The 15,335-nt window shown below is 48.8% G+C and overlaps 1 protein-coding gene across 5 annotated transcripts in view; it reads left to right on the forward strand.

The window, feature by feature from the left end:
- Positions 1–15,335, forward strand: part of rgs12b (regulator of G protein signaling 12b) — a 118,621-nt gene that overhangs the window by 73,877 nt on the left and 29,409 nt on the right. For 4 of the 5 annotated variants that reach the window (XM_060926399.1, XM_060926402.1, XM_060926398.1 and 1 more), the window contains exons 3-5: positions 13,280–13,449; positions 13,833–13,925; positions 14,146–14,289. In XM_060926399.1, coding sequence (XP_060782382.1) covers positions 13,280–13,449; positions 13,833–13,925; positions 14,146–14,289 — 407 coding nt within the window. The remainder of the gene's footprint in view (positions 1–13,279; positions 13,450–13,832; positions 13,926–14,145; positions 14,290–15,335) is intronic. The other variant, XM_060926401.1, reaches the window with a different exon arrangement.

A 15,335-nucleotide genomic window follows, 5' to 3' on the forward strand; every position in this document is an offset into this window, starting at 1 on the left:
ATTAAAAAAAAAAATTTGAGTCGAGTCCAAGACTCCAACCGCACCATTTGACGGCGGCTGTTTTAGCGCCATTAACATTAGTTTGTTCCTGAACATGGCGTATGAACAGGTGAATGTGCTTCTCTTTGTCAGGGAGTGCGAAGTATTCTGTCAGAGATGGTTGGGAGACTGGTAAGTGCAGAAGGTGTGTTTATTAATACAAGTGAAGAAGGTACACTGCAAAAAATTCTATCTTAGCAAGTGAAAATATCTTGAAAACAGTTGAAACAATCTAACATTTCTGATTAGAAGAATATAAGACACCAGTTCTGAGATTATTAAACTTGGTTCTAGATTGCAACCAACTTATTCCAAAATGTCTTACCAAGTAAAAATATCTGTCCATGCAGCAAGATAATTTCACTAGTATTAAGTAATTTTCTCCTCAAATTCAGTTTTCAATTTTTTGCAGTGTAAACAATCCAGAACGGCAGACAAAATCGTAAAACAGTGAAACAGGCAGTAGGTCGAGCGAGGCACAAACACGCTATCGTAGACTCGGCAGAATCAAAGATGAGAAACGGGAAATCAGGGATCAGGAAACCAAACAAGGAAATAAGGCTTGGTAACGTGTCAGCAACACAACTCAATACTTCGCAAAGTAAGTGCGTTTTCACAGTTTTTATATCAGCATGCTGATTGTGCCTTAATCCTGTGCAGGTGCGAGTCGTTTACGGCGTGCGCACAAGAGTCCGCTTGGCGAATGCGCTGTCCAGAGCACCCGAGAGCCTATCTAATGCACTCGCCAAGGCGTGCAGGTGTGACACTCTTGCACAAAATTAGTACAAAATTAATGTAGATATACAGTGCTTTGCAAAAGTATTCATACCCCTTGAACTTTTTCACATTTTTCCACCTTAGGCCATTATTAAAAAATGTTCTGTTTCCGGTCCACCAGCCGGGTGAGTGCCGTTTGTGCGGTTGAAATTTTTTTTTTAACGCCGGTTTTTCGACATTTTTTTCGGGTTCGTAAATCTAAAATCGAACTTGACATTTACGCATTCCCAGGGCTTTCCACTAAGGCTCATACTACCCAGCCATGACAAATAAGTAGCCAGCCGGGGGGAGTAAACACAAAATAAACTCCTGTGCATGCAGGTCCCAGGATTAAATGTATTTTCCACAGACCATTTATTTATTCACTTTACTCAAATACAAAGTAAAATGGCAGTAAATCTTCTTTCTTTTCTTGCGTATTGCATCATGAGGCGTTCCTGGCTTGTAAATCTCTTTGTAGCGCGGATAATGTGTGGGTGGAGCACAGAGGACGGCAGGACAACGTTTGGAGGTAGAGAAGGCTTATTTATTTTTCCAACTTTTCAGTCGAAGCAGCGTAAGCACACGCACACCCATACACACACACTCTGCCTCCAATCCCGGGTCGCGCTCCTTCTGCTCTCTCTCAGCCTCCTTAAATAGGGAGCGGTTTACTGGGAAAACACACACAAAACACAGGTTAATTACCGTCAGGTGTAGCGATTCTGCCACTCACCCTCCCTGGCTTCACCCTCCTGTCACAGACCGGCGCTTGACCACGCCCCCGCTGCCACATACCCCCACCGCCCGACTCAGGCCGGGCGCCCGTCCGGCCCGCAGCCGACTCCCCCCTCCCCCCTTGACGGGAGAAGAAGTCCGCCACGACCATCTGCACCCCCGGCCTGTGGACCACCTTGAAGTTGAAGGGTTGGAATGCCAGATACCAACGGGTGATCCGCGCGTTGGCATCCTTCATGTGGTGGAGCCACTGGAGGGGCGCGTGGTCCGAACAGAGGGTGAAAGAGCACCCCAGCAGGTAGTAACGGAGGGCAAGGACCGCCCACTTGATCGCCAGGCACTCTTTCTCAATTGTGCTGTAGTGCCCCTCACGCACTGACAGCTTCCGGCTGATGTATAGGACCGGGCGGTCCTCCCCCTCCACCCGCTGGGACAAAACGGCCCCCAGCCCTCTGTCCGATGCATCCGTCTGTAACAAAAAAGGGAGAGAGAAGTCAGGGGAGTGTAAAAGTGGCCCCCCCACACAGTGCAGCCTTTACCTCAGAGAAAGCCCGCTGGCACTGCTGCCACTGGACCGGATCTGGCGCCCCCTTTTTAGTGAGGTCAGTCAGTGGGCTGGTGACGTCCGAATAATTAGGTATAAACCTACGATAGTAGCCAGCCAGCCCCAGGAACTGTCTCACCCCCTTTTTGGTCTTGGGCCTCGGGCAGGCCGCAATCGCTGCTGTCTTATTAATTTGGGGACGCACCTGCCCGTTGCCCAAGTGGAAGCCCAGATACCATACTTCCACCCGCCCAATCGCACACTTCTTCGGGTTGGCAGTGAGTCCCGCCCGCCTCAGCGACCTAAGGACGGCTCTCAGGTGTTGCAGGTGCCGCTGCCAGTCATTACTATAAATGATGATGTCGTCTAGGTAAGCGGCCGCATAGGTGGCATGGGGCCGGAGGACCCTGTCCATCAGCCGCTGAAATGTAGTGGGCGCCCCAAACAGCCCAAACGGAAGTGTGACGAACTGGTGTAAGCCGAACGGTGTGGAAAAGGCCGTTTTCTCCCGGGATAATGGAGTCAAGGGGATCTGCCAATATCCCTTCGTCAAATCCAGTGTCGAGTAAAAGCGAGCCGTGCCTAGTCGATCGAGCAGCTCATCAATACGAGGCATTGGGTACGCGTCGAATTTAGACACCGCGTTGACTTTTCTATAGTCCACACAGAACCGGACCGACCCGTCGGCCTTGGGAACCAAGACCACCGGGCTGCTCCAGTCACTGTGGGACTCCTTGACGATGCCCATTTCGAGCATGGCCTGAAGTTCTTCCCGAACCACCTTTTTTTTGTGTTCGGGTAATCTATAAGGACGGCTACGCACTACCACCCCCGGGGGCATCTCTATGTGGTGTTCTATGAGGTTAGTGTGACCGGGCAGGGGCGAGAACACATCCGAAAACTCGGCCTGCAACTGGGCGACCTCCGTGAGTTGGGTCGGGGAGAGGTGGTCTCCACAGGGGACCGGAGAGGTACGTGATGCCAATGTCCCTTTTTGGACCTCCGGCCCCAGCTCCGCCTTCTCTGGAACTACCGACACCAACGCCACGGGGACCTCCTCGTTCCAGAGTTTCAGCAGATTGAGGTGGTAGATCTGTAGTGCCCCCTCCCTGTCCGTTCGCCTAACCTCATAGTCGACGTCCCCGACTCGCTATGTGACCTCAAAGGGTCCTTGCCACTTGGCGATTAATTTGGAGCTCGACGTGGGCAACAGGACGAGTACCTTATCTCCCAGAGTGAACTCTCTAAGGCACGTGCCCTTGTTGTACAGGCGGGCTTGCCGTTCCTGGGCCTGCCGCAAATTCTCCTGAGTTAGGTGGGTGAGCGTGTGGAGTTTTGCGTGCAGATCCATAACGTACTGAATTTCGTTTTTGCTCTGTGAAGGTCCCTCCTCCCAATTTTCGCGCAGTACATCTAAGATGCCGTGCGGCTTACGCCCATATAATAATTCAAATGGGGAGAACCCCGTGGAGGCTTGGGGGACCTCTCGCACTGCAAACAACAAGGGTTCGAGCCATTTATCCCAGTTACGTGCGTCCTCACTTACGAATTTTTTGATAATATTCTTGAGGGTGCGATTGAACCGTTCAACTAAACCGTCTGTCTGTGGGTGATAAACGCTGGTGCGGATCGGCTTAATACCCAGTAGCCCATACAGTTTGCTCAGTGTTCGTGACATAAACGAGGTGCCTTGGTCAGTCAGAATCTCTTTCGGGATCCCAACCCGGGAGATGACGTGGAAGAGGGCCTCTGCAATACTGCGTGCTGAGATATTGCGAAGAGGCACCGCTTCCGGGTATCGCGTTGCATAGTCTACCAGAACCAATATAAAGCGGTACCCTCGTGTTGACCGATCTAATGGCCCGACGAGATCCATCCCAATTCTTTCGAACGGGGTCTCGATTAGTGGTAGGGGGCGCAAGGGCGCTTTTGGAATGGCCGCTGGATTTACTAACTGGCATTCACGGCACGCCGTACACCACTTACGGACGTCGTCGCGAATCCCCGGCCAATAGAATCGGGCCATTATCCGGGCGAGTGTCTTATCCTGCCCGAGGTGTCCAGCCATGGGATTAAAGTGAGCCGCCTGGAATACCAATTCCCGGCAGCTCTTTGGAATTAACAACTGGGTGACTCGCTCTTTCGTTTGAGTGTCCTGCGTCACTCGGTATAACCTATCCTTCAAAATGGCAAAATAGGGGAAGGACGGGGTGGCGTTCGGCTGGAGCGTTTGACCATCGATTACTCTCACTTGGTCAAACGCGTGTCGCAGAGTCTCGTCTCGCGATTGTTCCAGTGGGAAATCCGCGAGGGATTCCCCAATAGCAAGAAGAGGGGCCGGCGGCTCCTCACTCTGTCGCGGAGATGACGTAGACCAGCGGTCCCCAACCTTTTTTGCGGCACGGACTGGTTTGATGTCAGACAATATTTTCACGGACCAGCCTTTAAGGTGTGGTGGATAAACTGTGGTATTTTCTAAATAAAGTAATAAACATGAATCCACTGTGTACTCGTATGCAACTTTATTAGCAGCATCCTCTTAACATCGCGTCAGCAACATAACATGAGTAATGTCCTCTCTCCAACATTCTTGGTCGCTGAGATAAGCGTCTTGACATGCGTCAAGAGCAGAGCATGTGAGCGGAGCGGACGAATTTTGAAAAGAGCGCGGAGCGGGATTTTTTTTTTTCAAGGATGGGAAGGATGGAGCGAGGCAATGGCCCGCTCCAGTTTCGCCCCATTACCGCTCACATCACGAGTCTGAAGCATGCCCAACGTGGCTCAGAATGAACGACAGTGGTGTTTGTTTGTCACCTGCGCTCCGCCTGCTCATGATGCGTTTAGAGGCGGCTTGGAAAAACGCGTTTCCACGTGTTAAAAATTAATTAAGTGGTTGTAATGGCTATAAAAAGTGCGGGGGACAGAGGGGAGAGATACGGGAAGTGCTCCGCGTCCGCTACGCACATGCGTGCACATATTTTTTGAGTGAGCGTGGAGTGGAGCGGGATGCAATCTTGGTGGAGCGCTGAGCGGTAACGGGCGAAGCGGCATGGTGCGACATTGAGCGGGGAGCGAGCGGAGCGACCACCTCCGTGAGTGAGGACCGAAATTCTCACCGCTCCACTCCGCTCACATGCTCTGGTCAAGCGTGAGTTATAGACGGATGTAACGGAGAGAATCCGGTCATTTTTCAAAATCAAACATCGTTCAGACTCAGATAATGAATGAAACGGAAATAGTGCAGGTTATTTATCCTTTCTGTGTGGCCCGGTACCAAATGACCCACGGACCGGTACCGGTCCGCGGCCCGGGGGTTGGGGGCCGCTGACGTAGACGGCTCTGCGACCGCAGCTCCAGCCAAAGCGACACTGGGACCTTCCCCTGTCAACCGGCAGGACCCACTCTTTACTAGGCGTGCCATTAAACCCCGAAATCCCGGCCAATCAGTCCCCAAGATCAAAGAGTGGGTAAGGCGAGGATTAACCGCCGCCTTCACTATCGATTTTTCCCCTCTGAAATGTATGTGGACCGACACCAACGGGTAGCTGTGAATATCCCCGTGCACACACAACACCTGCACCCCTTGTGCTCCCCCCAATGCCTCGTCTTGAACCAGGCTTTGGCGAATTGAGGTCTGATTACAACCTGAATCCACCAACGCCTGATATGTAGCCCCTTGTACACTTACCGGTATGCGATACGCTCCGGCCCGATCGAGGGTAGCTTCTGGCGCATCGGGGATCCGCACCACCGCCCCCACCTCCATCGCTGCACACTGTTCCTGCAGGTGGCCCGGTTCCCCGCAGCGCCAACAAACCGGCCCGGGCCTTCCCTCTGCAGCTGTGTTCTGGGGCTCACTCACCTGAGGGGGGGGAGAGACAGACACAGAAGGGAGAAACGGGAGGGCACCACGGGTGCGGCAGGCCGGCTGGGGTGGAGCCGGCCCCCGCCTCCGTGGTGGGGGAATGGGGCGAGGATGGGACACGGGAGGAGGGGGGGGAGAAAGAGAGAGAGAAGAGGAGAGAGAAGACGATGTCGTCAGTTGTCCTGCCGCTGGAACAGCCGCCAGATGATCCTCCGCCAGTCCTACGGCCTGATCCAGCGACGCTGGGCAGTGGCACTGGACCCACTCCGCGGTTCCGGCTGGTAAGCGGGCGATGAACTGTTCCAGCGCCACCTGGTCGATGATTCCCTCAGCGTCGCGATCTTCGGCCCTCAGCCACCGCCAGCAGGCGTCCCGGAGCTGCTGGCCGAACGCGAACGGGCTGCCAACTTCCTCCATCCGCAGCGCGCGGAAGCGCTGGCGCTGCTGCTCCGGCGTGCACCCCACGCGCTGCAGGACGGCCCGGCGAAGGTCGGTGTAGGCCAGCCGGCGGTCGGCGGGGAGCTGTAGTGCGGCCAGCTGTGCCTCTCCCGTCAGGAGGGGGAGGAGGCGCGCTGCGCGCTGCTCCATCGGCCACCCCGAGGCTTCGGCGACCTGCTCGAACAAGGTGATGAAAGTCTCGGGGTCGTCCTGCGGGCCCATCTTGGTCAAGGTGAGGGGAGACAGGCCTGCGGCCGGGGCGCTGGTGGACCGCGCCGACGCGAGGAGACGCCGGAACGCCTCTCGATCTTCCTGCTGGGCCAGCACCAGGGCTTTGAAGCGGCGCTCCTGCTCCTTTCGGAGCATCTGGAGTGCCTGGTGCTGGCTCTGCTGAGCCATGGCAAGGGCGTGGACCAAGTCCGCGAACGGGGAGGATTCCATGGGGCTGCAGGACTGGTGCTCCACCTTCCTGGGTTTCGGCACCACTGTAGCGCGGATAATGTGTGGGTGGAGCACAGAGGACGGCAGGACAACGTTTGGAGGTAGAGAAGGCTTATTTATTTTTCCAACTTTTCAGTCGAAGCAGCGTAAGCACACGCACACCCATACACACACACTCTGCCTCCAATCCCGGGTCGCGCTCCTTCTGCTCTCTCTCAGCCTCCTTAAATAGGGAGCGGTTTACTGGGAAAACACACACAAAACACAGGTTAATTACCGTCAGGTGTAGCGATTCTGCCACTCACCTTCCCTGGCTCCACCCTCCTGTCACAGACCGGCGCTTGACCACGCCCCCGCTGCCACACTCTTATTTTCGGTGCATGACACATTCACGCAACTGAGCATGCTATGAATTAACAGCGACAACAGTCTGCAGTGGGGCTACACAATTAAACACTCAGCGAACATTTCTCCATTTGCGTATGAAAATATACTCCAATGACTCAGTTTGGTTTCATTTACAACCAGCGGTGTCTTTTGATGCCAGCACATAATTGAACGAGAGAGGACTGGTTTACCGGAGACAAAATAAGCCTTATCTCTGCTTCTGTCCCCTCCGACACACTACTGCCTCCGCCGAGTGCGCACGCACTCTGAACTGAATCAGCTCTGCGCATGCGCCGTGCAGCACAAAAAAATGGCAGCCACCATGAAGGAAGGAGATCCAGAGTTTTCATCATTTGCTTAAGTGTGAAATCGCAGATTGGTATTCTAGCGAACAAAATAGTAAAGATTCAGAAAAACAAATCATTCAGTGATCATTTTAATAGTGTAATTTTATCCGAACTAGGCCTAACGGTCGATTTAGAACTACAAAAAGTCCGTGTGTCGGACATTTTAAGTACCTTTGTAAAAGTTTTGCAAATGTTGCAGTCAGCATTTAAAATGCTAACTTAAAGTTTTTGTACAAGTTTCAGTTGATTAAACTGTCATTTTATTAAATGTGTCTGCTTTTGTGATAAAAAAGTACTGAAAGAAAAAGCAAACACAGCATTGCGATTTCTTATCTATCCATATAAAAAAAAAAAATCCCTCCCTCCCGACTGAAAATTTTTTTGCTCACCTGGTGGACAGGAAACGGATTTTTTTTTTTAAGGATGTCCTTACAACCACGAACTTAAGTTTTTTATTGAGATTTTATGTGATAGAACAACACAGAGTAGCACATAATTGTGAAGTGAAATGAAAATGATAAATGGTCTTCAAAATTTTAAACAAATAAAAATCTGAAAAATGTGGTGTGGATTAGTATTCAGCCCCCTGTACTCTGATACCTCTAAATACAATCCAGTGCAATCAATTGCCTTCAGAAATCATCTAATTAGTTAATAGAGTCCTACTGTGTGTAATTTACTCTCAGCATAAATACACTTGTTCTGTGAAGGCCTCAGTGGTTTGTTAGAGAACACTGAAGAACAAACAGCATCATGAAGACCAAAGAACTCACCAGACAGGTCAGGGATAAAGTTCTGGAGAAGTTTAAAGCAGGGTTAGGTTATAAAAAAATATCCCAAGCTCTGAACATCTCAAGAAGCACTGTTCAATCCATCATTCAAAAATGGAAAAAGTATGGCACAACTGCAAACCTACCAAGACATGGCCGTCCACCTAAACTGACAGAGCGAGCAAGGAGAGCACTGGTCAGAGAAGCAGCCAAGAGGCCCATGATCACTCTGGAGGAGCTGCAGAAATCCACAGCTCAGGTGGGAGAATCTGTGCACAGGACAACTATAAGTCGTACACTCCACAAATCTGGCCTTTTTGGAAGAGTGGCAAGAAGAAAGCCATTGTTGAAAGACAGGCATAAGAAGTCATGTAGGGGACACAGCAAACATGTGGAAGAAGGTGCTTTAGTCAGATGAGACCAAAGTTGAACTTTTTGGCCTAAATGCAAAGCGCTATGTGTGGCGGAAAACTAACACTGCTCATCATCCTGCACACACCATCCCCGCTGTGAAACATGGTGGTGGCAGCATCATGCTATGGGGATGCTTTTCTTCAGCAGGGACAGGGAAGCTGGTCAGAGTTGATGGGAAGATGGATGGAGCTAAATGCAGGGCAACCTTGGGAGAAAACCTGTTGGAGGCTGCAAAAGGCTTAAGACTGGGAAGGAGATTCACCTTCCAGCAAGACAATGACCCTAAACATACAGCCAGAGCTACAATGGAATGGTTTAGATCAAAGAATATTCATGTGTTAGAATGGCCCAGTCAAAGTCCAGACCTAAATCCCATTGAGCATCTGTGGCAAGACTTGAAAATTGCTGTTCACAGACACTCTCCATCCAATCTGGCTGAGCTTGAGCTATTTTGCAAAGAAGAATGGGCAAAAATTTCAGTGTCTAGATGTGCAAAGCTGGTAGAGACATACCACAAAAGACTTGCAGCTGTAATTGCAGCAAAAGGTGGCTCTACAAAGTATTGACACAGGGGGGCTGAATACTAATGCACAACACATTTTTCAGATTTTTATTTGTTTAAAATTTTGAAGACCATTTATCATTTTCATTTCACTTCACAATTATGTGCTACTCTGTGTTGGTCTATCACATAAAATCTCAATAAAAAACTTTTAAGTTCGTGGTTGTAAGGTGGAAAAATGTGAAAAAGTTCAAGGGGTATGAATACTTTTTCAAGGCACTGTATATATCTTATGCCAAATTATTATGGCATGTTACAAAAAATCTGAGTCCTCGTCTCCATTTTCCGAGTCCGAATGCAGTTAATGCACGAGTCCGAGTCATCAGTGCTCAAGTCCGAGTCGAGTCACGAGTCCTTAAAATTAGGGCACGAGTCAGACTTGAGTAGTACAAGCCTGAACCCACTAGACGCTCACTCCTCCTGTGGTCATTTTATTATTCCAGACATTCCCATGATAGCCTAATCCAATCCGAGTTGAGTTTTTGATCGATTTTAGCATTTGGTCAGCTGTCACTGGTTAAACACCTGCTGTTAACATCCAGTGAACCAAAATGCTGATGTGCTGTTAAATAAACGTGTTAAGCGTGACAGAGCAGAGAAACACTGTATTATACTGTTGAGAGGGACTGCAGGAGGAGGACTGGCAAATACTGACAGAATAATATTGACAGATCAACAGCTCAGCCTGGACTCTCTATTCATAAAGCTCAATTGGACAGGAATCAATCTAGACGAGTATTACTGTGTTTACTACAAATAACAATAATGATATTGGATTGAATATTACTGATTTTGAGGCTGTCTGTACCTGATGATGTACATCTCATCTCATTATCTCGAGCCGCTTTATCCTTCTACAGGGTCGCAGGCAAGCTGGAGCCTATCCCAGCTGACTACGGGTGAAAGGCGGGGTACACCCTGGACAAGTCGCCAGGTCATCACAGGGCTGACACATAGACACAGACAACCATTCACACTCACATTCACACCTACGGTCAATTTAGAGTCACCAGTTAACCTAACCTGCATGTCTTTGGACTGTGGGGGAAACCGGAGCACCCGGAGGAAACCCACGCGGACACGGGGAGAACATGCAAACTCCACACAGAAAGGCCCTCGCCGGCCCCGGGGCTCAAACCCAGGACCTTCTTGCTGTGAGGTGACAGCGCTAACCACTACACCACCGTGCCGCCCCGATGATGTACATAACATGATTAAAAATGTACATTATTAGCTCATCCGGCCGACAGGTGATGAGTTTATACCATCGTGTGTTGTCCAGCGTCGTCCACATTTCACGAAAATCGCTTCTTCTCTGTTAATTCTTCATTGATTTTTATTCTTTTTGGCAGGAAGGTAGGTCTGCCTGGGGTGCATGTGGCTTCTACCCAAATTTGCATAATTGCAATTAATAATGAAGATATGGAGTAATTAATCCCTAACGAGCAGTTTCCACACAAATCGCTTCTTCTCCCTCAATTTTTCACCAAATTTGATTCTTTCTGGCATGAAGGTAGGGGTACCTAGGGCGTATAGAACTTCTACCCAGATTTGCTTCATTACAATTATTAATGAAGTTATGGCCTTAATGAGCAGTTCAACAAAAATCGCTTATTCTCGGTCAATTCATCACCGTTTTGGATTCTTTCTGGCAAATACACTACCGTTCAAAAGTTTGGGGTCACCCAGACAATTTTGTGTTTTCCATGAAAAGTCAGACTTTTATTTACCACCATAAGTTGTAAAATGAATAGAAAATATAGTAATTTTTCTGGCCATTTTGAGCATTTAATCGACCCCACAAATGTGATGCTCCAGAAACTCAATCTGCTCAAAGGAAGGTCAGTTTTATAGCTTCTCTAAAGAGCTCAACTGTTTTCAGCTGTGCTAACATGATTGTACAAGGGTTTTCTAATCATCCATTAGCCTTCTGAGGCAATGAGCAAACACATTGTACCATTAGAACACTGGAGTGAGAGTTGCTGGAAATGGGCCTCTATACACCTATGTAGATATTGCACCAAAAACCAGACATTTGCAGCTAGAATAGTCATTTACCACATTAGCAATGTATAGAGTGGATTTCTGATTAGTTTAAAGTGATCTTCATTGAAAAGAACAGTGCTTTTCTTTCAAAAATAAGGACATTTCAAAGTGACCCCAAACTTTTGAACGGTAGTGTAGGTCGGTATTCCTAGGGTGTTTATCGCTTCTGTATATAGTGTATATAGCTTGCAACACTTATTGCGCAAGCTGGCCCACTTTAGATCATTCCTTCTCGGCTAGACGGGGCCGGAGTGAGCTACGCCATCATTGATGATCTCGTTTGGATTATTACAGCAGTGAATTATAATTTGTTGAGTTGGTGTTCAGTGGGGCGGCACGGTGGTGTAGTGGTTAGCACCGTCGCCTCACAGCAAGAAGGTTCTGGGTTCAAGCTTAGTGACTAATGGGGGCCTTTCTGTATGGAGTCTGCATGTTCTTCCCGTGTCCGCGTGGGTTTCCTCCGGGTGCTCCGGTTTCCCCCACAGTCCAAAGACATGCAGGTTAGGTTAATCGGTGACTCTAAGGTGGGGTTTACATTAGACCGTATCAGCGGATCATCAGATTAACGCTTTTAAAACGATTAGCGTGCACACAGCAACACCAATACACGATTCGCGTGCACACAGCAACGCCAATACACAGATACGCTCGGCTCCGCAGGCATCCTGCGCTCCAAATCACTCCGCCCTGAACAGCGAGTGCCCTCTGGAGGGTGCGCACTCCGGCCCTGCGCAGCTCACAGAGCGCGCGAGTGAAGCGCACGAGCAGTGATTCGGGACTGAGCCGCTGTGTGTGTGATCCCAGTGCATATCGGGCATGCGCGTCACTTACCACTTGCAAGTGGAAGGATGGCAAGCCTAAAGACAATCATAACTACACAATGGGCAGTATTTGCATCAGTATTTGCAGTATTTTCATACTTTTATACTCTTTAATGAAAGGTGATACAAGGTGGAAGTCCGCGCCGTTTTTCAGCAGTCGCGTCACATGACCAACGCTAGCGAATCAGGAAGGTGGATGTCACAGTGACGTCCAATGACGACACCAGCTAGAGCTCAGCACAGCGTATCCGCGTATTCTCAATGTTTACACAGCACCGGACCAGACACGATCTGGATTGAATACGTGGACCCTGGCGGATTCCCGTTTCCCGGCGTTTCCAGGCGTTTTAATGTAAACGGACAGTGCATCCGCGAAGAAAACGAGACAGATACGGTCTAATGTAAACTTGGCCTAAATTGACCGTAGGTGTGAATGTGAGTGTGAATGGTTGTTTGTCCCTGTGTGTCAGCTCTGAGATGATCTGGTGACTTGTCCAGGGTGTACCCCGCCTCTCGCCCATAGTCAGCTGGGATAGGCTTCGGCTTGCCCGTGACCCTGCACAGGATAAGCAGCTACAGATAATGGCTGGATGTATGGATGGATGGTGTTCAGTGTTTTTGATGTGAGGCTGATGCAGGTTTGGCTGTGTTAGGATGGTAAAAATGTCCTTAGATTAATGGCAAGAGGCAATCCTCACCCTGAAATCCATGTTTTATGTACTGTACAGTATGTACAGATTACCTTCTACCTGCATCTGGTAAACTGATGTCCAAACAAGCTGCTTATATCCTCCTGCAATTTGCATACTGGGACATGACTGGCTCTTATTTTTATAATGACAATGTTTGGCTGCACGGTGCTGATCTTTGAACTTGCTCTCAGTTCACGCAAAGTAACAAACAAAGATCATAAAAACATTTCTAAAGTTCATTGCTACTTTGATTCACTGATTCTTGGAAGCATCTGTAATAGGTTTCTATTCATAGTTTTCTGAGAACTACGAAACATAAACGTTGTTTAGAAGTGAATGCTTAAGGTTCAGCTGTTGTAATCGTTGTTGATATGCAGCAGTGATAGTAAGTGTGTGTTTGTATGTGTGTGTGTGCGCAGAGCTGAACAGTGCAGATCTGAAGGGCTGCGGCAGTGACAACAGCCTGAACAGCAATGCTAGTCTCCCCAGCGTGCAGTGCCACAGACGGCACCCGGAGCGTCGCGTCGCAGCATGGGCCGTCTGCTTCGAGCGTCTGCTGCAGGACCCCGTCGGCATCCGTTACTTCTCTGTATGTCACAGTTTAAACACATCTTTTATCCTCCAAAACCCCTCAATCTGAAATTACAGTCTTGAAGATTCTTCAACATCAGTGATCGGATGCCAGATTTCTAATTTAAAATGCGATCATGTTCTATTTCTAGGGAGTAAAATAACAAAAAAAAAAAAAATGCAATTCAAGACACTTGAAAAAGAGATTCAAGTAATAAAGTGGTATTGAGAATGCAGCTCTGAGCCAAAAGTCATGGGAGATAATTAGGGAATTTTTGTTTAAATATAACTTCCCCAGCTCTAAACATGCCATTAGTGCTTGCCGAAAGAAGAACGCAGCTGGCCTTGTGTCTCTCTGCTGGTTGCATGATTAAAGGGAGTGTTGTTTTTCTGACTCCGCAGGAGTTTCTGAAGAAGGAGTTCAGTGAGGAGAATATCCTGTTTTGGCAAGCATGTGAATTTTTCAGCCATGTTCCAGAAACGGACAAGAAGCAGGTACGCGGCGTTCCAGTTTCCCTGCATCTGAAGCAAAGCTAAACACCGAAGTTAATGCTCCTACACGCAGCACCCTGCTGAGCCGTTATTGCTGTTTCAATCTTGTACTGTAATGTTGTTTTTTCTCTTTAGCACGCAAGTAATGTGTTATTAAAGCTCAATAAATCCTCCTTGCAAATGATAATCAGCTTCTGACCACATCATGACCTTTCAACTTTAGCTATCCCAGAAGGCAAGAGAGATCTACAACAACTTCCTGTCCAGCAAAGCCACAACGCCAGTCAATATCGACAGTCAGGCGCAGCTGGCCGACGACATCCTCAACGCTCCGCGGCCCGACATGTTCAAGGAGCAGCAGCTACAAGTACGTAAGAGTCCACACGGAGTCCGCACTACTTAAACTGAATAAATACCTGGAGCAGAGAGAAGAGCAGAACAGAGAGCTCTCAGTATAAATCAGACGCAATGAGAGCTCGTTAAATCTTGATTTAGACTGCAATTGTGTCAGGTTTAGTTAAAAAATTTCCACGACAAGCTTTTGTAAATCTCTAACCCGATTGGTCAGAAGGGCTTTCTTGTCAGGTCAGTCCGTAATTCAGATCAAAGGTTTATATTCATGTGCTTGTTCTAATACATATACATCTCGTGTTAATGTTCTCATGAAGCTGTTATAAATGCTCATTTATACAGTGTTCATTATAATGCAAGGATTCGGTGAGGAATAAAACATGACTATGGTATGCTCTTTAAAGGAAAACAATCAGTGCAGCATGGTGCAAAGTGGAGCTCTTACAGCCTGGAAGTCGGTTATAATTTCCTTTAGTATAAATACGCAGGTGATTATAGGAAATGGCATGCACTGTTTGGTCGAGAAATTCAGACCATTTCTCGATAATCACCTCGAGTGACTCGGCAAAATGGCGGCCGATCACTTTTGGCCCTTTTCCACTACCCTTTTTCAGCTCACTTCAGCTCGCTTCAGCTCACTTCAGCCCGACACGGCTCGCGTTTCGACTACCAAAAAAAGAGCACGACTCAGCTCGCTTCAGCCCTGCTTAGCCCCTAAAACTCGCACCGTTTTGGAGTGGGGCTGAAGCGAGCCAAACCGAGCTGAGTGAGGCTGGGGGCGTGAGCAGACACTCCCCTGTGCACTGATTGGTGAGGAGGAGTGTCCTCACATGCCCACACACGCCCCGCGAGCGCGCTGGGATCTGTAAACACCGCAAACCCGGAAGTAGAAGAATTACGAATTACGAGAATTTCTGAAGCCTTATGCGCCTCGCCTCATCTATACGCTCTTGCCAGTATCTGTTCGCGTTGTCGGTGACAACAAGCCACAGAACCAAGACCAGCAACACTAACGACTCCATGTCCTCATGTTTATTGTTTACTATTCAGGTCGTGAGACTA

The sequence above is a fragment of the Neoarius graeffei genome, chromosome 7 (genome assembly GCF_027579695.1).
Source record: "Neoarius graeffei isolate fNeoGra1 chromosome 7, fNeoGra1.pri, whole genome shotgun sequence".
NCBI lineage: Eukaryota > Metazoa > Chordata > Actinopteri > Siluriformes > Ariidae > Neoarius > Neoarius graeffei.